Source organism: Balearica regulorum, chromosome 3 (genome assembly GCF_011004875.1).
Source record: "Balearica regulorum gibbericeps isolate bBalReg1 chromosome 3, bBalReg1.pri, whole genome shotgun sequence".
In the NCBI taxonomy this organism is placed as follows: domain Eukaryota; kingdom Metazoa; phylum Chordata; class Aves; order Gruiformes; family Gruidae; genus Balearica; species Balearica regulorum.
The window spans coordinates 11,344,895-11,369,370 of NC_046186.1; the positions used below are offsets into that span (position 1 = coordinate 11,344,895).

At 44.9% G+C, this 24,476-nt stretch overlaps 1 protein-coding gene across 5 annotated transcripts in view; it reads left to right on the plus strand.

Moving 5' to 3' along the window:
* Window positions 1-24,476, plus strand: part of LOC142601430 (uncharacterized) — a 30,891-nt gene that overhangs the window by 1,858 nt on the left and 4,557 nt on the right. For 4 of the 5 annotated variants that reach the window (XM_075750540.1, XM_075750543.1, XM_075750544.1 and 1 more), the window contains exons 2-8: window positions 8,989-9,048; window positions 10,103-10,193; window positions 11,658-11,726; window positions 13,632-13,838; window positions 15,304-15,378; window positions 17,003-17,101; window positions 23,863-23,969. In XM_075750540.1, coding sequence (XP_075606655.1) covers window positions 8,989-9,048; window positions 10,103-10,193; window positions 11,658-11,726; window positions 13,632-13,838; window positions 15,304-15,378; window positions 17,003-17,101; window positions 23,863-23,969 — 708 coding nt within the window. The remainder of the gene's footprint in view (window positions 1-8,988; window positions 9,049-10,102; window positions 10,194-11,657; window positions 11,727-13,631; window positions 13,839-15,303; window positions 15,379-17,002; window positions 17,102-23,862; window positions 23,970-24,476) is intronic. The other variant, XM_075750541.1, reaches the window with a different exon arrangement.

The window sequence follows — 24,476 nt, forward strand, 5'->3', positions numbered from 1 at the left end:
GACATTGATTTTGATTACATATTTTCTGGTCAGAGATGCTGTACCTCACAGGCCTGAATAACAGAAACCAAAGACGAGGAGGAAGAGATAAACTGAAGGGATAAATTTGTTTACAGTCATCTGCAGTTTCTATCATTAATCTCATCTTTTTCTGTACTGAGCGATTGCTACTCTTTAGGGGCTGGATTTCAGCAGTCGCATTTACACAGAGTAGCATCATCCTCTATATGAGACCCATTGATTATTCTCCTATTTGCAGAGGAGGCAAAATATGGACCTAACGAGGTAGAGGATGAGAAGAGGATGATCAAGAAAAATAACTTAAAAGATCCTAAAGAAAGATAACCTGGGGAAAACATCTTACATGCTGAAATGAAAAAATCAGGCTTGTCCTCCCATAACAGTACCCTGCCCCTTCTCTTCTCTATTTGTCTCTTTTGTTTTCTTTTCCCTACCCCCCTTCTCCACTGCTCCTTGTCATTTCCCATCATTTTATCTCTGTCTTTGGAACATCATATCCTTGAGGCAAAAACTTTATCTCCTTACGTAAGTGTAAAACGCCGCATGCTGCTTTGGCACTTAGCTGATGCAAGGATGCCAGAACAGCAGAACACCTTTAATATGCCCAAATTTGCATATGAAAATCTCTACCAAGGCAGCATCAGAGATATTATTAATAACAAAGTCTTCCATCCACAGACATGGCCAATGCCATAAGGTGGGGTGCGCAGCTATTACAGGATGGGAGCCCCTCTGCTGCCTGCTGAGGTATGAAGCCAAGAGACGAATTGCCTCCAGTGCTCAGGTGTGTTGATACATCCCAGCAGCCAAACATCTGCATATCCTGGAGTGGTGGATAAGTCAAGATCTTAATTAAAAGAAACTAGGCAGTTAATTATTTTTTCAGTTTGGGAATGCGTGTTTGCTGGTGATTCCCAGCCCATGGGTGGGCTGTGAGACTGCCTTCCCGGGGAATCTGCTCTCACTGGGCTGCAGTTCCTCTGATGTAGGACTGATCTCCTTTCTGCTGCATGCCTCTATCCCCCATAGCAACAGGCAGCCAGCGCCTGCCCAGGGTACCTTTGCTGGAGGCTGCAGCATACCCTCAGCTCTCAGTGGGGCTCCTTCCCAGCCTGCAGCTCCCAGGCTGCATCCGGCCCTCCCAGCCACCTCCATCCAAATCCGTCCCGGGTCCAAGTCGCTAAAATGCAACGGTGCATAGCTGTGCTCGTCTCTCCCGATGCCAGCGCTGCTGGCAGGCAGCTTTCACGCCTTTCATCTCACTACTTGTTAACTTTGCGTATAGCAGAGTAACAGGATGGAGTGATTTCTAGTGTGAGAGCAGGCTGTGCGCTGTAAGACCCAGTCTGAATTGCTTTCACAGCCCACGTGAAATAAATCTGTTGAACAAACCGTGTTCAAATGGATGTATGGTCTCAACACAATCATACAAGCACATTTTGAATGTGATCTCATTATGCATCACACATAACAAGTTACATTCTGGCTGTTGTCACACACAAAAAAAAGTCTAGAAATGATGCTGGACGGTGTTTAGTCTTTTTCAGGACAGTCTTTTCCTTAATAGTCTTCTAGGAAATTGCTAACAAGGCATGCCGGAAGCCAACCAATCTGAACAAGATTGGTGTTGAGTTTGGGGGCTTGTGTTTATTCAAAGTTTTTGGGTTGTTCTGCAAATTGGTCAGTTCAAAAGAATAGCTTCTTTCACAAATGCAGTGATATCATCTTCCTTAGGCAACTTCTAAAAATATGTATTATCTGATACATCCCAAAAGAAAGCTTTCTGCTTTTCAGAAATGTCTTTATGAACTGGAGATACTTTTTGCCTCTTGCAGGAATTGCTTAACAGCACCAGAACTAAAGATCCCCTCAGCTACAGAGGTATGCAGCTAGACCTTTTCTCCTACCTTTTCAGGTTATACGGTGTTCTTTGTGCCAGTGCAACACAGTTGCATAATTATTTTCATACAGCTGTCTTGGATGAGAATTGATTTTGTAAGTATCCTGGAAGGTGTTGGAGTTTGGTAATTGCCTCCTTAAAATGGAGTCTTGATCCCTTGTTGTAATGCTGCTCTAATTAATTAGAATAGCAAATCCCAGGAAACTGATTTCTTCATCCCTCATTGCAACAGTGGTTTTAATCCACTCATGCTGGGGAAACTCTTCTGTCTTTCCCCAGACGTCTCATCAGATGATAGGAGCAGCTGAGCTGGGGCCAGGTACCCGTCAGCTCCCCGTATTTACGGCTGCTGTATGCGGCCTCTCGTGTATCCTGGGAAGGCTGCCCAGTGGGAGGACATATGACGTAGGCAGCATCGTCTTAGGGCTGCTTCTCTAATTTTTCTTTTGGAATTGCCTTCTGATATGAATGACGACAACTGCGATTCTGGCTCCCGCTTCTTGTCATCAGCCTGCATTTGTTACCTGTTAGTGCTCAAGGGGTTCCTACGGGCAACTTCATCCCTGGGAATATGTGAAGAGGAACAGGTCTTCTCTGCTGATGGTCCAGAACCTTGTCCCCAAGGTTCTTGGAACATCCATTTGATGGGAGCAGGTGCCTTAAACGAAGGGGAAAATTTCGTGTATTCCCAGTATGTATTTCCCATATAATTCTGTCTATTCATCGTGTGTGTTTCCCACGTAATTTTCCCTTCAAATAGACTCTTCTTTCCCACTGGGAACACATTTGCCTGAAGTGATTTTGTCAGGAAAAACTTTGTATTAATGCATATCCATAATAGCTATTAATAATATGATTATTAATATTTACAATATTGATCACGAACCAAGATCCTGCTCTCTTTTCCCTCCCCTTTGCAGGTATATGTGTGTAGTGTGAGCAGGCATGACCCAAAGAAGTTCCTTTATGTTCTTCTGCCATGCATGAACACCCTCTCAGTTTCCTTTACTAACGAATCCCATATGTTTTTGTGGCTTCCTATTGTCACCTTAGTGGAAATTGCATCTGTGTTATCCTTTCTCTAGCTATTAGGACTGAATGAGTAATTCTTCTTTGAAGCTGGTGCCTTCCTGTCTCTGGTGTAGTCTTGCTCTGCCTGAACCCCATCCTTTCTCTTCTGACAAATGCAAGCTTGTCCTTTCCCATTCATAGAATCATAGAATGGTTTGGGTTGGAAGGGACCTCAAAGATCATCTAGTTCCAACCCCCCTGCCATGGGCAGGGACACCCTCCACTAGACCAGGTTGCCCAAAGCCCCATCCAACCTGGCCTTGAACACTTCCAGGGATGGGGCATCCACAGCTTCTCTGGGCAACCTGTTCCAGTGCCTCACCACTCTAACAGTAAAGAATTTCTGCCTAGTAAAGAATTTCTTCACCTGGTTCCCATTGGTTTAGGAAGTAAGTCTCCCAGGCTGAAGTCCATCATCAGCACAGGACCATGTGGCAAAGCCAGACTGGCCAGGATGTCTGCTTGCATTTATGAAAATCTGATTCAGAATTAATGAAACTCAGTGTGCTGCTTTATTTCCCAACAGTTTGTCATGCAGATTGCTCATTGTCTGCTGATGGAGCAATACAAGCTGTTGGCTGGCCGCAGCAATGCTCTGGTTTGCTTACCCTGTGGCTGAGCTTGTGCTTCTGTGCACGGGAGAGAAGAACCCATCTTCCCAGCACAAACAGTGGACTGCGAGCGCTATTGCAAATATCCGAATCATAGTGCATCATGTAGGGAGCAAAGATCAGATCTTCCAGAAGATACTGAGGGAAATGGAGACTTTTTGCTCAGTTTTCAGCTTGTTGATCTGCTGAGAAAGCTGAAGAGTGCAGTGATATCTTCTTCAGTAGTAACACAGTGTGTTTCAGGGAGGTTCTTTAGTGCCCTGGTTAGAAAATTCTTTTCTTTTTGTTCTTTTGTCTTTTTTTTATTATTTTTTTAATTTAGTGTGTGTTGGTGTAGCATTTGCTGTACCAATGTAGCCTTTTGGCCTACGTCCACCACATTTATTGTGTGGTGTAACACAAGGTGAAAAAAAAAATTTAGTTTTTGCAGTGGAAATGAGCAGTAGGAAACGATTTAATTGAAGTATTTCTTAAATCTGGAAATGGTTTTGTGTTCACAGACCCCCTGCCGGAATGGGGTAGTTTCGCTTCCTTTCATTTCCAGTGTCCAGCCCACTTAATTTGAGTTTTCTGAAAGTGGTAGCCGCAAACAATTTTCTGAATCTTTATTCATGTTCTTAAATGAATTCCTTAATTTCTAATGTAGGAGGCATGCAATAGCTCCCCTTGGGTTTCATACGCTGAGTTTATTTTGTCTTAGAATCCCTCTGCTGGGGAAACCTTTGCGTGCCTCCTAAAGGCAGGCAATTTTAAGCACCTTCCCCAAGTGGGACAAAGGGCAGTTAGTGAACCTGAAGCTAATGTTCGCATAATTTTTAATTAATCCTGTAACCAGTTGGTAGCACTGAGATTTGAAAGCAGACTTCTTGACCCGATAGACACTTACAGAGGTGTTTGGTTTTGTAAAAATGACTTGTCTTATCAAACTATTGAAATGCATGAAGGTAAGCGTCTAGGGGTACGGCTTTATGGCTTCAAATACATGGTTTATATATTAATGATTAAACCCAGTATTTTTTAACATTTGAAGAACCTATCACTTTGCCTTCTTTCTTTGTGACTTCATGCAGAACTATATTAACAGTGTAAAATAAATTAAATGGTAGCGCAAGAGAAGAAAGGTTTCAGAGCAATCATCAGACATATAACCTTAGGTTACATAAAAAGGAAAAAAAAGGCAGGGGGTGGGGGGGAAATCCTGTTCCACTCGGTCAAAACCCAAATGGCCATGAACTAATAATAATCCTTCTATTGTTCCACAGAATTTGAGTAGAAATTAATATGCTAAGTCTGATTCCACTAGAAGTCCGGATTCTGTTTCTCTGCATATATTTAATGTATTTGGAATTGCGCTGATGACTTTATACAGTCACTTAATATGGCGGGTTTAGATCTGTTCTCCCTGTATAAAACTACATTTTCATTAAGAAAAAAATTACCCTGACAAAATTAATTTCTCTTTAATGAGTCCATTAGGTTAAGTGCAATAAAATAATGAAAATTCCTTCTTCTTTTTCAGAATGGCCAAACAGCATGATAAAGAGGCATGACTAATCCCATATCCTAAAGGCTTCAAAAGGGAAGAACAGGGTAGGGTGGGGTTCCTCAGCCATACAGCCAGCTTACTGCCTGAAAAAGGGTTGGATAAAGGCAGGATTTAGTACAAAAGGTCAGGCTAGAATAATACCTTTCCACCGAAAGGAAGCTGAACTCAGTAAAAATACTTGGTGATGAAAGGAAGGGAGTTGCTGCTATTACTGAAGGATGGTGGAGAAGCAACAGATACTTCAGGTTTGAAAGAAGAGCATCACCGGAGTGGTGGGCTATTTGGTGATCATCAGTCAGTGGTCAGGTTTGGTATTTTTCTTGCACTCAGCTGCTCATTAGGAAGGATGCAGCAAGGTTCAGGAGTCCCAGGTGGGTATTTAGGGCTGAATAGCCGGTCAGTCAGTGTGAAGACCCCTGGGATGTAGTAAATGACTGTCAACAGTATATTTTTAACCTCTTAGTCAGTAATGGAGAGAGACAAGGATGTTTACCTAGCATATGAAATATCACTTAAGTAGGAAATGTTGTGCTCGCCTGGTAAAAATATACAGCAGTCAGATTAGCAAAGCATTAAAACAAAGTGCTGCAATTTTTCCAGCTTCTTGCTTGCTGTCATTTCTATGGAGAGAAGGTCCAGGGACGTGATCCTGCCCCAGCTGAGACAAGTCTGTCAGAGCCAATATATTGCATCTTCCCTCATTCTCTGTTGCACTCAACATTTTCCCTCTGGAGTTTTCCCTGCCTGTGTCAGGGCTCTGTACAGTTTCGGGCTGTGCTTGCTTATGGCAGCCTGGGGGAGGAAGACAGTTGCATGTCCTTAATCTTGACACCTCCTCGTCTTTCTGCATGTAGTTCCTCATGCTTGCAGAAGCATCTTGACGTAAAGAGAGGCTAACAGGAGGTAGGATGTCTCTTATCCTCTGTACGTGTCTGAAAGAAGGCAAAAAAGCATCCTCCTCCTTGCTTCGTAAGTCGCTGCTGCTGTTTCTGTTGCTGATGGTGGCAGTCTTGCTGAAAGTGGCTTAATTTGGGACATCCATTTGCAAAGCCCTTAGAAAATGCTGAAGATCTCATTACGAGAACTGGGACATCACCAGGCTTTGTTGAGATTGGAAAGGAATATTGTGCTTACATGTTGTGTGGCTTCCCCCAGTTATCCCTTCGTGTATTTATGCTATAAAATTCAGTTTTCCTGAAGTCCTGTGCCATACAGTGGAAACCCCCCCCCCCAACATTTTATATTGCATAGGAATTGTTGTTCAGTAAGACATGATCTATTTGTATCTTCACACATTTAATTCAACAGAAGCATATGCTGAGAAATAAAGAATCACGTAAGCTCAAGATCTTCCCTAAGTGGTTCAAATTTTCACCAAAAATCCCCTGATACCGTGTTTCATGTCTCCCATCCTATGTGAGAGACTGCTTCCCTCCCTGCTGCAGGCACAGTGGGATTTTTTCCTTGAGCAGAAAAGGATGTGGAAGATGGTCTGTTTTGTGGTAGGGTTTATGGAGTGCCTCTAGTAAATGAACCTGAGAGTTTCAGAAGAGAGATGACTGCCTGTAGGAAAAAATAAAGACACCTTTGCTAACTATTATAAAACATTGCTGGGTTTTAACACAGAAGTCATTATTTTACTAATGTTCAGAAGAATATAACTGTAAAGATACCAAATGACAGCTAAGGGAGATGAAAGAGATGTGGACCACTTGGTTTAAGCTTTTAATTTTAAGCTGGTGGAATTACTGAAGTGTAATGTGGCAGGTATTTTGGTTCCTGTAACTGTGGTATTTTACTGGAAGACCCAGAATCGGTGGTGTCTGTGTATTCAGAGAGTGGTATGTTGCAAAGTCCGTAATTTTAGGGCTCCTCCTCCAAATAATAATGGGGTCAGTTGAACGCCAGCCTGCTGGGTCCGTGCTTCACCCTTGTACACCGGGAGTTTGTAACTGCTCTGGGTTTCCAAGCAAGCATCTCCAGGGACGAAGCATTTGCCAGCGTGCAGGTGCCTGTCATGCTGTCTGCGACATGCACGTCAAATCAGACTGTTCTGAGACTTGGGAAATATATCTCTAGAATGCCTTCACAATACCAGAGAACTAAGCATTAACAGGCTGAAGGACTGCAACCCGCTGGGTTTGCTGGGGACAGGCATGGGGGCAATCACCCACAGGATTTTATTTGCTGGTAACTAATCATTGCAAATGTCAACAGAGATTATTTTTTTTGGTGTCTAAGAAATAACTCTGGTTCATCTCTCAGAAGAAGCTGCTTCAAGTCCTGACAGCGTTTCGGAGTGTCTTTGGGATAACACACAAAAACTTGTTGCTCTGTGGAGAAGAGTTTCCTTATGTCCCCAGGTCGCGGTGTGAGAGCTGTAACCTCGCCCGTCACAAGGTGGCTCTGAGCCTTTGCCTCTCACATCTGGGGTGGTGTCCCCATCGCCTAAAGGGATGTAGCCACCCAGTGAGCCCTTTTTAAAAAAAAAAAAAAAAAAAAAAAAATCAGGTTTTATCTTTCCTGATTTACCGTACAGTGTTTTGCGGAGCATGCTGTTTTCTCTCTCTCTTTCATTAATTGCACGCGTTATTCTTCAGCCCTGCAAGAGCACACAGGGCAGAGCGGGTACCGCTCCTCTGCTGCCCAGTCAGCGGGTTTCATCTTCCAGCGTGCGCGTGGTTAAACTCTGCCACGGCGTCTTGGGGACAGAGAGGACTTGTGAGGGTGCGGAGGAGGAGGAGACGGTGGAAAGCATCAGCAGTTCTCCCTTCCCCAAGAGGACCACGGGTATCTGAAGCCCCTTCATCACCAGGTTGTGAGAGAGTGCCCACTGTCTCCTGACGCCGAGGGGACAGCTCTGGGCTGCAGCCAGGGTTTTGCTCGCTGCAGGGCTGCCTTCACCCGCCAGGCATCGGGGCTCCCTGTCGCCCCTTGCCCCAGGCAGAGGTGGAGGAGGGATCAGGGACTACGGTAACAGCCTGGGTCAGGCTGTGAGCTTTGGGTTCAGCTTGGCAGCCCAACAGGTCTGAGGGGACTGAAGGAAACCTGGGCAGCGTTGAACGGGGGTTGCATTGCCCAGGGAGGGCAAGCCGGGCAAGGGAGAGGGGTGCAATACATTTAACATGTGTTCTGTGCGTGTCAGGGGGAAACAGAGGCACCTGTAGAAGTGGGGGGTCTGCCTTCTCTTGGTGCTGCTGCCTCTGTGTAGCATGCAGGGTCCTTGCTGGCACAGCCCTCGCTGTCTCAGCTGCAGCTTGACACCCTCCCACCCCTGGAGCTGGAGGGTGGCCGTTGCCAGTGAATTCTGAGACAGCTGAGACATTAATCAAACTGTAATGGGAAAAGTGCTTAAACTTTTGTGGTTTACTTTACAGGATCTAGGTAGGATGAAAGCTATTCTTTTAGTTGGTCAGATAGACTTGAGGGGGAACATAAGGTCCACCCCAACCAGTAAACAAGAATTAAAATAAGCCTTCTACTGTCTATGCTGTTTTTGTAAGACAGGTTCGCCTTATTTGAAAAACAACTTTGATCCTAGACAATTCTTAGGATAAACGACAAATATGTCTGCTTTGGAATAAATCTATGTGGAGTTTCTGGATTTACATTCATAAAGGCTTAGCTAACACTAATTAATTTGGAATAAATTAACTCCAATTGCAACAAGGCCACAAATCCTAGCCCAGGTTTGTACTGGAGGTTATTTAGCTGCGTCTTTCAGCCTATCATATGTATTTTAGGAAGGTGTTGAAATAATTGTATTAATATGTATATTTACACATACACGTGCATGCACATACGTATTCCATAAAGCATTTTTTTTGTCCATCTTCTAGGTTCCAGTGAATGGCCAGCTTATAACATCAGTCAACATCAGAGAGAAAAAGCTCCTTAAGGTACCAGCAAGAGTTTTAGAGTTTATATATTGTCTTTCAAGAGACACTTGTTTTAAGAATGTCCCTTATTTGGTAGTCCTTTTTAAAGATAATTTGTTGTTCCTGATGTTGGAGCACTTAAGAGATGACTTAGGAACATAAGACCAAGTAACTCTCTGGCACAGTCACACTGTGGTGCTTGTCGCTGCCACCACAAGTGGGACAGTCTCGTGGTCCGAGCTCAGAAGTGGGAGCTGGGATCTCCTGTATTTCAGTTCCCGGTCTGACATGAGACATTTCCTTGGGTCTGGGCAAGGGTTTTACCTTGGGCACTGAGCACTTGTACTGGTGTGGAGGAAAGTGTCCATTCTTTACAGCCGCTTCCAAATGAGGAGCAGCCCCGTAGCCTGGGCAGGGAAGCATGTTCCTGGCAGGGGTATCCCGCCTTGGAAAAGTCAAGAACCACTGCGTTAAAACTAGAACATTCAAAATCAAAGGCTTAAGGTTAGCTCTACTGTTTCATCAAGCCATATGGAAATGGCCTCAGCCACTGCTGTGCCCTTTCACATTATTGTAAACTAGAGATACCTTCATTAAAAATAGGCTATTCCATGGTTTTGGGGTTTTTTTGTTGTTGTTGTGGTTTGTTTTTTGGCGGGGTTTGTTGGTTTTTTTTTTGCTTAAGCATGGGCAGGGTCCTAACTCTTCATTTCAGCATTACTGATTGTAAAGGGAGTAAATAATTTTAGGTTTTCCTCCCTTTTAGGAATAAAATTAGGAATGATGAATGCCAATCTTACTATAAGAGCAGGTACCTGAATTAAAATATCAGCTTTCTAACCTAACAAATTTTGTAGGCCAAAAGCTATAACATTCATTGATTTGGAGTTTGCAATAAAATCTTCTCAGGGGGACTTCAGCTCCCATTTAAAGACTCCAGTGACCTACTACTCTCTCTGAGTACCACCACGTGGTCTCCATTTCAAACCTATTGCCCTGACTCTTTTTTAATTCGTGACGAAATGTAACAAACACCTATTTTATCTTTCTGCCCTGTATCTCCTGTATACTGTAGCCTAAGAGGAAGAGGAAAGCCCAGTCCTCAGACAAGGAGGTGTCAAAAGATCTGCTTTCTCTGGAAAAAGACAAACTGCAAGAGGAGGAAGGTAACAAAAGATCTAGTTCTTCTGTTAGCTGATTTATATTACCGAATAATAACACGGGATGAAATATTTCAAAAGGAAGGTCTTTTCTACTAGAGTTCTGCGTTAATTGGGAAAAATTGTCAGTTTGAGAGCTATTTCTATCACCTGCTCCTTACTGCATGTAACTACATGGACAGGGACCATGTGCTTTCCTGCCACGCTTCTCAGGTCCTTACCGCATTCACAGGGATGGCAAATCTGCGGATGAGGAAGCATCTCTGAAGTGGCCAGAGGTCCACTGGGTAGCGGGGTCCTGTCTTCTTGCTCTTACTCGAATCCTGTGAGCTCTGCCATGCTGATAACACAGCTGAAGCTGCGGTCTTCCCAGGCAGCGTTTTGTTGTGCCCGTGATTGAGGCTGGTAAAGACGCTGGGGGAATATACAGCCAATTTCTCGCACACCCATGAACACAGCCAAGATCTTTGGTTACAAGGAAATCTGCAGAGAAATCTGGCAGAGGCTAGCAAGGCTCAGGCAGCTAGAATTTCACTGGAAAATACATTGCATCCCATGAGCCCCTCTCTGCCTCCCCCCCGCCCCCAAGGGTCATACTGCAAACAACAACATCCAAGCTTTTCCAGGCTTAAAAGATTATAATGTGATTAGTGTGGTGGCGAGAGCAAGAGAAGCCCTCGCTGCTGTTGGACCAGAGTCCTCTCTGTGGAGCCTTGGGTCAGGAGCAGAGAGCCTGCAAAGCTGCTGGAGGACAAGGGGAAATGGCAGAGCCTTTCTTCAAACGGATGTTTAGTTTCTGGAACAGATGAGCAAGCTGAACTGTTTCACGCATTACTCAGGGATGCTTCGGAGAAAGAAAGTGAAGTCTTGGTGAAATCCAGGGACTGTGTTTTTTCCTTTATTAACTATTTGTGCCAGTGCCTCCCCTGACTTCTTGGGTCACGGAGAGCATGGGTGGAGGCAGAACGTGGCCCTGTCGATGTGAATGAATGCGTGTGGAAATCAGCTGGCTGGCAGGGAGTCTGCACATCGCAGAACAGGTCTTAGGGTATGTTCGGGGCTAGAGAAAGGCAGTAAATTGAAGCCTTGTTTGACAGTTAAGATTTTCATTTACTTCGCTGTCAGACGTACAAGGCAGTTGATGCTCTGTTGTGACATCTCCCCCGAGGGAGAGGGGTGTCACGTCAGGCTGACACAAAGGACAGAAGAATCTGTGCAGTTCCAAGAGTCAGGACACACGACAGACAGGTTTGTGATGGGGATTTCTTATGTAACGCGTTTCTGCAGAGACAGCAAAGGCCGCACGTGGGGGAGATGCTGCTCCAGACCGGGGCAGCGCTCGCTGCCCTGATGCCACTTTTACAGCCAGCGTCAGGAACTATCGGATAGCTATTTACCTCGGTGCTAAGCAATAAAGGCAGCAAAGGAAGTTTTTTATTAGCTGGAAATGAACTTTGCTCTGTGTTGTAGGAGTTTGGCAAACCAAGATCAGCAGCCGAGAAAAGAGACATTTAAGGAAGGAAAGGCTGAAACAAAAAGGTAAATGTCCAGGCTCAGTTTACACACTTGATCTTGCTGGGCTTGTCACTCCTTCTCACTTCCCACATCTTTCTGTTTGCTCTATTCATCATTTGGCAGCAAAATCTTTACGCTCACTTAGGCTGTTTACATAGGAAAAGACAGCTCTGGGAGCTCTTACTTGGGAGCTTGCCTTTTACTCCAGGCTTTCATTAAAACATGTAGTATTACCCATAGGACTCTGAAAGCAAATGTCTGTTAGATCTGAGATCTGCTAAAGGCTAGGTCTAATGTGGATTAGTTACTTTTATGTGACTTGACAGAAGTTTTCTGATAATGGATGTATAAAAAACTGTTTAATTTGCTCAGTTCCAAACAGGTTCTTTAATCCAGGCCTGCCCAGAGTAAACAACTATAAAAGGGGGATATACTCTTATCCTAATGAGATAAAATAAATGCTTTGTGCTTAATCCACATATTTTCCTCTGGGGATTTCAAAGTGTCTGCCATGCACTTATGCCTATATACATTACTACTAATTATGTTGTTATAACTGCTGTATGAAAGCCGGTCATGGAATTAAGGCATTTGGAAATGTTTTAATTATCTGTTATAAAATGATCAATATAATAGAGAAACCTGTAAGTTTAATGTATTAGAGTAATTTAGAAGCTAAGATAGAAGTCTGGAATTGGAGACATAGCTGGAAAAATGTGTGTGTTTGTGCACTGTCCGCAATAAGACTATCTTAAAGTGCTCTCAGCTGCTCTACTAAAATTGAAGGCCAAGTGAACAGCAAATTTTAATCTAAAAATGTGCAGACATTTTGAGACCATTTTCTCGTTTGGATTATATAGAGTTACATATCGAGAGTTTGGATTTTTAACTCTTGGATTATAAAGACTTAAATACGTGCATGACAGTCTCTAAGGACTTAAAGTGCTGAGGTCGTTTCTTGCTCTCCAGCAAAGTAGATGGGTCCACATTTGGCTTTCTTCACGTAAGTTGGGCTGTTGGCATTGGTGGTGCCAGCTGCGTGTGCAGAAGGTTAACCACGCATGGTTTAACACTAAGCCCATGCAGGTGTTAAGTGTTTTGGTGACCCAGGGCAAGGGAGCTCAGTGGACCAAGTCGCAGTTGAAGCACCACAAGTCCTTGGTGCAATCCTGGAGCCTGGGCTGTGCAGCAGGCTGAACCAGGTGATTGTGGTGGTCCTGTTTAGTATGGACATTTACAGACCAGTGAAATGTGATCTTTCAGAAAGAAGCCCCTAACCCTGCCGAGTGCTGATTGCTGTTTCCTAGCAGGGAAGAAGCAGCAGCAGCATTTAGGTGTGTGAAGGCAGGGTTGATGTCAGCAGTGGTCCCCACCCCACCAGAGCCCCAGGAAAATACTTTGCTGTTCTGAAGGGTGGATTCATAAAGTGCTTTAGGAGTCCTTTGGAACAAAAGATGTTGGAGGTAACTGTCATTATTTATAATATCCATATTCCTGGTGCTGATTTCTCTAGCAGCCTTGAACTACCAACATCCAAAATATTTTCTTTCTTTTTCCTCGGAGGTCCTGCTGTTCTCTTTCCTTCCCTTTACTGCTCTGGGTCCCCAGCTGGACTCTGGAGGCCTTGAGCCACCCTTGCAGTCAGGGAGGGATGCCCAAGGCCTCTACAGTGCAGCATCATCTCCTGTGGGACTCATTGCTGGACTGTGTTATCCTTCCTTCTCACATGGCCTTCACATTTGCTGCTTCAGCGTCCCACTCCAGAGGCTCTGCTTTACTGCCATTGTATCTGTAAATAATTTCACTTGGAATATAGCCATTACATCTGATGGGTTTAAATCAGGCTTTGCTCTGTTGTTTCGCTTGTACAAACTCTTCATTGTAATTAAAAATCATGATGACCCTGTGATAATGTTTATTCCTGAGAAGACCGCAGCAGAGCATCCCAGGGTAGCTCAGCGGTTGAACCAGCCTTTGACTGGGATGAGAAGCGAGCAGTGTGGCCACTCACAGAGGACACCAGTGGTGGTGGAAAAGGTGCCAAGGCAGAGTGTAGGACCGAGCTGAAGGCCTCAGGAGCCATACAGGAAGAATTGGTGCCTTCCCAGTCAGAAGAGGATGTTTTCTCCAATGTAGGTGAGTGTCAACGTTCAAGCGTTGCAGCGGGAAAGCTTCATGAATTACTGCGTCCAGCAGAGTACAGCCCCACCGACGTTCATCCTGCACACACACAGTGTTGTCCACCCCCTTTGAACCCTGCTAGCTGTTTATTTCCCAGCAGTGTGAAAAGAGAGTCTTTATGGCAGGAATTTCTTCTGTGTTGCAAATTACCCATTGGGTGCAAGTTGTTTTCTACCCACAGGTGTTTAGTGTTTGGTTCCTTTGCAACCAAAGCCTTTCCTTCCGAGGATGCTCACGCACGGTCAGAGTTAGGCTTCAGGGTGTATCTGTGCGTTTCAAAGCAGTATGAGGCAGGGTATGCCTAAATCAGTTGGGTGTTTGACAGCTAGAAGTAGTCTGTTCGTGTCAGTGCTGTGCTGTACCTGCACAGTTTGCCCAGCTTCCCAGCTGATTCAGCCCTTGTTGATGTCCAAATAAACCCATTTAGAGCTACTTTGGGTCTCAGTTGTGCTGTTGGGACATTCTCTGTTTAACATAAGCTGCAAGTGGGAAACTGCATTGCTAAAACCTCAGACGCCTTTAAAGCAGCGAAGGAATGGACTGCCAGGTCATTAAGGCTAAAGATTAGGACATGCTGATATCAGCTTTCTCACTGGTGTTTGATGGTTTTTCATTTCCATTATGGTTTAATTTTTATGGCAAAGTTATGTCTTGCATTGTGTTTCTACTGAGGGTGATACTTTAGATTCTAGAACTATACCAATAATTAATAACTAGGCGGCAATTGGACCTTTATATTTTTCTTTATATCTCTCTTCCTGACTTCTTGGTGGGGTGGGAGAGTTATGAGTTAAAAGTTAAAGTCATTAATACTGCTTTTTGGTTAATTTTCAAAAGCATTTGATTTTCATCATAATCTCACTGATTAATTGAGCTTAATGGCTGGATTGAGTGGTGTATAAGGCCATATGATGCGTCACCTTCAGTAGCAGTAATCCAGTACTCCAGTGATTCAAAAAACAGTTTTAGGTTGCCCTTACCTGAGTTGCTTTCTCTGCTAGAGTTCTTTTTTTGGAACATACAGGGTTGATAGCGGGAGGACATTAGTACCATTTTTTACTCTGCTGCTTTCAAAAGGCCAAATTCCAAGCTGATACATGATACTTCTGCCAGGTGTGCATAAAGGGGACATCAGTTCAGATGAGTGAGAAATTGGTTAAGCCCAGAGAAGTGCCATGCTGGTGTGACGTGCACTTTGAAGGGTGGAGAAGGTGTACGTGGCAACTGGGCTGGAACCGCTCTGTCCATAGAAGATAATTTCTCCTTGTTTGATTCTTCTCCAGCAACAGCAGTGGCTGCAGGCTTGGGATGGAGAGAACATGGAAGAGCTGCAATGAGATTGAGCATGTCAGGTAGAAACTGCAGTCGCCAGCTATGAATGTGACATCACATTTTGGGTTTGTTTGCTTTTTAAATGCAGGAACATGGGATATTGCAGAAGTAAAATCCTGTCCTGTGACCTTTGGGACATTATCAGAGCTGTCCAGGGAGTTAGGTGAGTGGTCTCTCTTTGGACTTCTATCTGAATTCTTCTATCACTTTATTAGATGCTTGGCTTAAAAAGAACTCGCATTGCTTACATATGGGTCTTTTCCCTTGGAGTCACATTTCATTATTCACTCTCCCTTGTAGAGCTTGCTCACATCTGCAATCCAGCACTACCAGCATTTTAAGGAGTGACATCAGAACGTTTTATTGAGCGCGTTCCAAACTCGTGTCTCATCTTGGAATAAATAAAAAAAAATATTGCCTCCCCAGCAAATTCTTTCTCTGTTAGGTTTACTCGCACATAAGGTTTCTGTTGTGTTCTGATGACCAACAAATTCAGAGAATTTCAGACCGAGGGAGTGAGCAAACGCCCAGGTTGGAGAGGCCCTGTTAGAGGCTGCCAGCCAGCAGCTTCCCCTCCAGCACAGCAAGGGATTTTCAGCTTCAGCCTCTCCACGCATGGCCTTGAGAAGGATGGAGCATCTTCTGGTTTTGCATTAATGAAATGCCTCGTTTCTGGCTTTCACTTTGCCTCTTTGCAACTGTCAGTCCTTCTCACTGCCCAGCTCTGAGCGCTCCCGGTTCAAACAGTCTCTGCCTACCAGAAACTCAGATCTGTCTGGAGGTCCAACTGGCCGATGAATGCAGTCTGGTCTTGAATCTTTTAGAGATGCTAAAGGCAAGCATAGATACATATAGATAGACATCCATGCCCAAAACAGCATGTGCCGTGTAAGCCAGAACGCTGGAATTCGCTTCTAAAGCCAGACACGGTAGTAAATATAATACATGCCATATTTTATCATCTATTTTCCAACACTGCATCAGTGGATTGAAGCAGTTCCTAATGTACAGATACTTGACAGGGAGAAATATTTGTTAACATCTGCATTTATGCAGCAAAAAATCAAGCTGATCAAGAGCAAAACTGCATACACAAAGGAGTTCTTTAGGTGAAAAGAAGAAAGGAAAAACCAGAGGTATGAAAAAAAAAGCTGTTGTGTCTGAAAGAAATGAAGAAAACACTGGTCTGTTGTGTACAGGCCTCAGAAAGGGCCTAAGGGGAGTCATTCAGGGAGGCCTGTGAATCCTACTGGTTGCTTTAGTTGTTGAAAATAATAATCAGAAAAACTTTAACTCTTCTTTTTCCTCCAGCAGCTCTCTCTCATCTGTGCTCCTTCTCAGACTAATTAATTTGGTAATTATGGATTTCTGTTAGAATGAACAGAAGCCTTCTCACTGAAGTCAGTGGGAGGGGAGCTGGATACACTGGATGCGGCTTTTGTTCTGCAGGAACTACAGCTCCCTTCTTCCGTCCCCAGCAGAGACGTGTTAGAACTTTACATCTCTGAATATTGTTAGCGCAGCCAGTCCTGAGCAGGTTGTTTGTAGTAACTTATGCGTGTAGTGACCTCATCCAGCCTTTGTTAATAAATCCACCGTTATGAGCAGCATAGATTAACGTGTGGCTTAAATTACATAACGTCCAGGCATCATGACATAGCGAGCAGATAAAGGCTTGATTAATTGGTTTTAATAATGTGAATATACCTATGTGATTATCTTTTAGGTTTGGGGGGGGGGGGTGTTGTTGTTTTTATTTTTAAAAAAGATGCTTTTCCTGTATGCAGATAACATAAAGAGTAAATCATCTGAGGACAGTCCTTCCAGATGCGGTTGGCACGCCGGCTCGACTTTCCTCCCCGTAGATGATGCATGGCAGGGTCTGGGTATGTCTCTTTGCTCATTTTCTATTGAAAGATGGGTGTGCTAATGCTTTACCCTTTCCAGTCTGTTTTCTAAGCCTCAGAAATCAGGGTCTGCTGCCTACCTGGCACAAGGCTGGCAGAGGTGAGGGAGAAACTCAGTTTGAGTCTGGTTTTGGGCAGGCACCCAAAGCTGCTGCGAGCTCGCTCAGAGCAGCAGACACCCTGCGTGGGACCCTTGAGAAGGGCGAGAACATGTAATTTATTTATGATTTTACTTAGAAGGTGACAAAAAAGGGATACAGTCGGTGCGGTCTTGTTCAGTGCATGCATACTGCTGTGCAAAGTGTAATTAGAGCTTCTGGGCAGCAAGGCCAGCTGTAGGGAGGCTGTCTGAAGGCTCCCATAGTCCGGTCTCCTCTCGCCAACAGTTGCACGTAGCAGTTGCTGGCAGATAAGCACAGGAACAGGGCAAGCACAGGGCAATCCCCTCGTGTCCCTCCCCACCCCCAGCAGAAAGTGGGTCAGGGACTTCCTGAGCCAGAGGCAGCGATGTGGGCTTTGTGCTTAAAACAAACAAAAAAAAGCACGTGTTAGCAATCATCTCAGATTACTAAATTTGCAAAACAAATTCAAAGTTGGGTTTGGTTTTCATAACTGCGGCATCGTGTTCCCCTCCCTCCCATCGCTGGGTGGGGAGGGTGGAGCTGAGTGACCCCTTCCCAGGCAGCCCCCAGCCCGGGCTCGGCAGGGTGACCAGGGCAGAGCCGTGGGGAGGACAAGGCGCTGCTAGAGCATGGGGTACCTTTGCCAAAACTTAAAATGTCCTCTGGAATACCCAGAACCCAGATGCAGAATGCAACTCCAGTGGACTGTGGCAATCAGGAATTCAGTCTTTATATGACTGATAATGTTGGGGTTTTTTTAACTTTTAAAATGTGCTCAAAAGGCCGGCATGGGTCCTGAGTGGCTGGAATAATTTGGCATGAGCGGTGTGGGTATTAGATGGCCTTTTCTCTTGACCTTTTGGTCAGGATTGAGTGAAGTATCTATTTATAACCCAATGTTGTTGGGAGGCCTTACCCTGCTCTTGCAGAAACGATGCCTGACGAGCCAAGCAGACCTCTTCTTGCTCGAGCTGCTCTGATTGCTTTAACTACAGGAGAACCCAGAGTGGTTGAATGCGTTGAGAAGAAAAGACTGCAGTCGTCTTGCTCCTCTGCCCAGCAGTAACTGAGACTCTGCAGCAGACGCATCAGCTTGGCCATCAGATGATTTTATAAATAGCATAATTTGCTTTAAAACAAAACAAAGCAAAACAAAATCAACCCAGCCCCAAGCATTCCCCTCTCTTAGCGCTGTGTTTGTTTACCCTGACATTGCTGCTGATGAGCGCTTGGCCCTTTGTAACTTCTGAGCCCAGACTCACCCGTGCGGGAAGGAGGGAGGCAACGGAGGTGGCTCTTCAGCAGCATTTCCTTGCGTTGCATTTAGCACACGGCACACTTGGCACGCTCTGGATTTGATCTGCAGTTGCAAAGCCGGGCAGAGTTCTGCTTTTTCTGGTGCCACGTCTGTCTGAGAGCAGAACAGAGAGGAGCAAATTCAGCAGCTTGCTCTTGCAAATGTCGGAGCAGATGCATTTTGATTGAAAGCAGAAATGGAAGGATTTCTGCTTGCCTTACAGCTTTCTTCTTAGTAGTAGGTTTTTTCCTTTGAATCATCAGCCTTGATATTGATGCAGAGGGGAGTGTCACGAACATGTATTCCCTGAATTTAGATGAGGTAATGGTTGGCATTAAGGTTTGCGCTGCAGGCAAAATGAGCTCTTTCACAGTTAAAGAAGGCCTGTTAGCTCTTGCAGGCCTGCGAACTAAAAAAAATGCCATTTATAACCTGAATATGAGATGGGGTCATTTTATCAAATCCAGATCAGCACATGCAATGAGTCGCTTTGTTCTGCGATGGGCTGGTGCAGAAGGAGGAGCTGGATGGTGGCCTCCTGCCTCTGCCCCCGCTGGCGGAGCGGCCTTGGCTGGCTCCCCGCACCACGTCGGGTTATCTTTTTGTGAAGTACCAGTAATAACAACAGCCTAACTCGCAAAAGGTTTGAGGCTTAAGTGGTGTCCCAACTGAAAGCGTATATACATAGAGGGAGAGAGGGAGCTAGCAGTTAGGGAACTGAGCAGTCACCATGATACGGGAGTGTTTAGAAGACTGATAAATCAGGGTGGTTTCAAGACAACACACTGCTAGGTTGACATCCATTAATGATACATGTCACTGATGGTTAATTCTTAATCATTGTCACATCTGGAGTGCTGTGCCTGTTTCTGGGCTCCCCAGTACAAGATGGGCATGGACACACTGAAGCGGGTCCAGCAGAGTCCATCTGTGTGTATGAACACCTGATGGTGGTCGGATCTGGTCCGCCCAGTGAGCGGACAAGAGGCAACGGACATGAAGTAAAGTACAGGAGATTCCATTATACATAAGAACAAGCTTTTTTTTTTATGGTGAGGGTCATCAGGCAGCAGAACAGGTTGCCCAGAGAGGTTGCAGAGTCTCCATGCTTGGAGATATTCAAAACCCACATGGCCACATCCCTGAGCAACCTGCTGTAGCTGAGCCTGCTGGGAGCAGCGGAGTGGGACTGGACAATCTCCAGAGGACCCTTCCAACCTCAGCGATTCTGTAATCCTCATTCTGTCATCAGTGATTGTCTCTGCACATTCAAATAATTAGTCCTTAGCAATCTAAACCTTCGTTAGCTGGGGTATTCAGTGTCTCGGAGCTGAAGCCACATGGTTAGCACCAACAGATGCAAACCCTCATGAGGGAAAGGGGCTCCAAAGTGGGCAACTTCTTTCATCCTCATTTTTCCCCGCTCATTGATACTGTTTGCATGCTTTTCAGCCCTGCCATGAAGAGAAAATCTCTGGTGCTTCTAGCATAGTTCTCTTAAATTTGGGGCCTGGGAACTACTCTGGTTTCAGCAGGTACCTTTCTTGCTTGTTCTTCAGTGCTGTCCTGGATCCACCAGCCATCTCATGCCTGGTCTGCCTCCTGTGCTCTACCTTGATGGCCCAGTACCGCCTTTGTGCAACTATACCACACGTCTGCCACTGCCCCTTTGGTGACATTTATGTGCATAGGCTTAGCTGTCTCACAAAACACATTATAGGCTGTTACAAAGCGTGTAACCTGCACAATGCAGCTGGCTGGGCTGTTTTAGAGCATTTGTGTCTGGTTCTAAGGCAAGCAAATACACATTTTATGCCATGCATCTGCTTCCAAGCGCAGTGGGCCTGTGCTCTGGCGACAGCGCAAAGCAGTCTCAGAAGACCCATGTTCTGCTTTGCAAATGCAGCACATCTCATGACCATGAGGGCTGTCTTCTTACCTGTGACGTGAATGAATCCTTCTTCATTGCCAAGGCAGATTTTCCCTGGAACCTTCAGAAAGCTCCCGTGTCTCATGACTCCCATCCTTCCTTCTGTCCTGGGGTTAGAATTTTAATTCCTTTTTTTCGTGGGAATAAGCAGCTTCTTTGGATTAAAAGAAGTCTTCAGTCTGGGATTTATCTGATATTTTTGCATCTACTGAATTATGCTAGAGGAAGGTGCCAAATGAGGGACTCCTACACCCAGCTGTTGCTAGCAATAATTTTGACCTGAAACACATAAATGCAAGCTTTAGACTGGAAATTGTCTATCCATTTGCACTGCATGGGTTCCACTTTGTCTACAAATGAGGGCTCAGCAAGGATTTGGGTTAGGACCATGCTCATTATGCAGCCACCTGCCCTTCGCAAAGGGACAGGTTTTCTACAGCAGCTGCCGAAGGACTCGGCACCATAGACAATACGCAGTCCACTGAGAATTTTGCCCTGCTAGATGAAGGGCTGCTGTCTCTTAGGTTTCTGTTGACTATATCGGGGGACAGTGTGCCAAAGAGAGATGCTGATAGCATAGGATCCAAACCTACAACTCTGGACTAGAAATTTTTTATCCCCTTCTCGGTGACACAGACTGATTTTTGCCGCAGTTCCAGCTTCATTTTCCAGGCCAGATAATTAGGTTCAGCCTGTAGAGTACTCTACTCTACCCTCTCTATCAGCTGGCATAGGGAACTTGCTGACTGTTCCCTTTGACCAGACCCCGTTCGCCTGCTCCCCAACACTTCCCAGGGTGCAGCCGGCAGCTCCCCGGCATTGCTCAGACAGCTGGAGACCAAGGGTGTTGGGGTGGTCGGTGCTGGGATGGACTTTCTGCTTGCAGAAGTGCTGGCATCCTCCCTGATTTCTGAAGACATCTTCAAAGTAGTGCTCTTCAGGATCTTAAAAGTATCTTCATTAGGTGGGGTATGTGGAAATCGCCTTGGCCCTGAAATGCATGCTGTAAACAGGACAGGGTTGTTGCTAGCAGGGAACAGAAAAGTACAGCTTTGTCTGGGTGGAGCTGCTGGGGGACTGAGGTGGGTGGCATGCAAGAATCTAATTGGAAAATGGCATTTAACAGCGCTGCTTTTGTAAAAATGGACAGTGGGAATTATCAAGATGTTGGTCTATAAATGTGCTGGGAGAGATCACCTCCGTTAGTGCTAAATCCACCGAGGAAGCAGGAGTACGTGCTGCTGCATGGCACATGCCTTTTTGTGCTCAGGGTTTTCTCCTACTGAAGGAATTACTGACCAGTTTCTGCCTGTGAGAGAAGTTGTGACCCAAGGAGGACCAGTTGCTGATTTTAAAATATTAGAGATTATTCAAAATTTAAAGCCATTTCAAGAGATGTCACCGTAGCTGGAAGGGAAATACGCTACACAACAGGAGAGGTTTTAAACCAGAGCTCTAGGATAAGTACATTTAATCCTATTTTCCCATCAAATCCAGCAAATTGTAAAGAATCTTACATTGCACTTAATTTTACTCCGAGATGATTTTAAACACCCCTGGGACATAATGCTTTGGGAAGAGTAATTCTGAGATGAGGCAGAGTCACCGCTGCCTGGCTGAGCTTCATGCCTACCCGCATGACGAGGGCGAAGCATGAACATAAGCCCATTGCAGGAATTTAGCCATTAAAACTATTTTCATGCTTAAAAATAAGTACATAAACATACTGTTTAAGAGATCGGAAGTTAAATAAGTGAAAATTATAATTGTGGCTTCCCATGTGCCTTCCTTAAGTTACAGTCCATTCTGCTTGCACACCCACGAGAGCATCCATCAACAGAGCTGCTGCTGTGCAGCTCAGGAGGGACTGTCATTCCTGAAGTCATTCACCAGTCCCTGCGTCATGCAGTGTACCTTCCTTGTAGCCAGAATTTGCCTCCTTTCTAGCAGCAGCAGCATGGTTTTGCCTATATTTTTTTGCTGCCATGAGACACTTGTGGTATTTTAGTGCAGAGGCGGAGCGTGCATGCACAGGCTGCAGAGCTGGGACTGGCTGTGTCCTCACCCTGATGTACCTTCTGGCACAGACACGGGGTGGAGAGTGCAGGTTGGTACTGCCTGCAACCACAACAGCTAAATCCACAAGAATTTGTGAGCCAGACCCTCACGTAACTTAAGTGGGGAGAAGCAGCAGAAGCTTTTTGGTGGTGCTAGCCCGTGCTACAGCTTTCACAAACTGTTCTTCAGACAGCTAAGTCATTCATGCATATTGTACTTCTCTCGAATCTCAATGCATTCATTTGCCTAAAATACTTAGACTGGAATTTTTTTGGGGAATACCTTAGAGAATACTTGTTCCTTTTGAAGAAGGAAAGAAATACTGTCTATGTACAGGGCATGGATTTTAAACTGAGAAACTTGAGCAATGTTTATAATCATGTTTATAACATTTGGCAGCAAACTGGACAGAGCAACTTTTTGGAAACAGTTTTCTTTTATCATCCCCAGCATGCTTTTGGTTTTGGCCCCGCTTCAACTAGAAGTTTTTCCATCCAGCTTGGGATTTTTTTTATATTTGTTTTTATTTTAAGAGACATGATCAGCTAAGAGTTATTATTATATGTTGTGTTTTGAAAGTCTTTCTCCCTGTTAGGATAAGAATTAAGAGTGTTACATTCAAACCATTAAAAAGTAATCAAGTAGTCCTTTCAACATCTTATGCTGATTTATCTGCTTTTTTGCATCTCATTTAGTTTGGGTAAAGAAATTAGACTGGTCTGTTTTGTCTTCTTGCCTGAGGATCATTTATTCGCCAGTGCTTTGTGGAGAGGCAGCTGAGGGCTTGTGACCAGATTTTCAAAGGTACCAGATGCTGGCAGATACAGAAACCTAAGAGATTTTCAAAAGTTTTCTGCCTGGCCCCCATGAAATGATCAGAATCGATGCAGGGTAGGTGTTATCTATTTCATGCATATTTAGAGTTGCATGTCAGAGAGCTTTGGAAATCTATGCTATGTTGGTGCCTTTCACATTCAAGAAAAGAAAATGGAAGAGGAAGATAAAGTCAAGAATGCACTTGGTACTGGTTTTTTTTTTTAATAGGAAAGAAAAGCCAATGAGAGCATTAACAAAGGCACACGTCCGTTACTAATGTTACTCTTCCATACAAATAATTGCCTGAGGATTGTGTGTTGCAGTGAGTGGAAGAGCCTGCTGTCTCTGCCAGTGTTTCTGGATATATTTTTAAATACATTTAAGATACATGTGCGTACATGCACACCCAGACATCACGTCAGCAAGCAGGAAAATGACAGAAACTCTTTGCAGCATTTGTGAGCCTGGGGAGTACTATGGATTTGATCATAACTCATTCATGTGCTTGTCCTAACAGATGATTCTTCAGCACTTGACCTAGACTCTGACTGGAAGGCTCCCACAGAAGAGTGGGGAAACTGGATGGGAGATGAGGAGCATCAGACAGGGAACGAGAAGGAAAAGGTGAGGCAGCGGTGTTGATGACCAAGGGAGACCTGCTGCACTGGGGTCTGTCTCAGCCAGACTGGGGTGTCCAGTCCAGGCCTAGAGCCGGACTCCTCCAGTCATGGCGGCTTTCTCACGTGTGAGGAGGCACTTGGTGTGGTCACTCCCCTCACTTGTCTTGAGATAGCTGGAGCTGAGGGACACACATGCAGGACGTGTGAGATGGGTTGGGGGAGTTGGCAGGTTCTGGGAGTTCATTATCTGGATGGCATTGCTGTCCTCGGCGGCAGCAGACATCATCGGGTTTTTGCCACCCTGCGTGAATGAACTCTTTCTACTGCTGCTGACCTTCTGGATAACTGGGGCTTAAAAGAGGTGTAGAGTCCACAGCTGACACCAGCCTTCACACCATCCCAGGCGGCTGGGACGTATTTATTTGAGAGGTTTTGCTGATAGTGATACAGTCCTAGCTTGGGTGGAGAAGTAGAAGCAGAAGACTTGCTGTTTAAATGCTTTCTGGAAGCC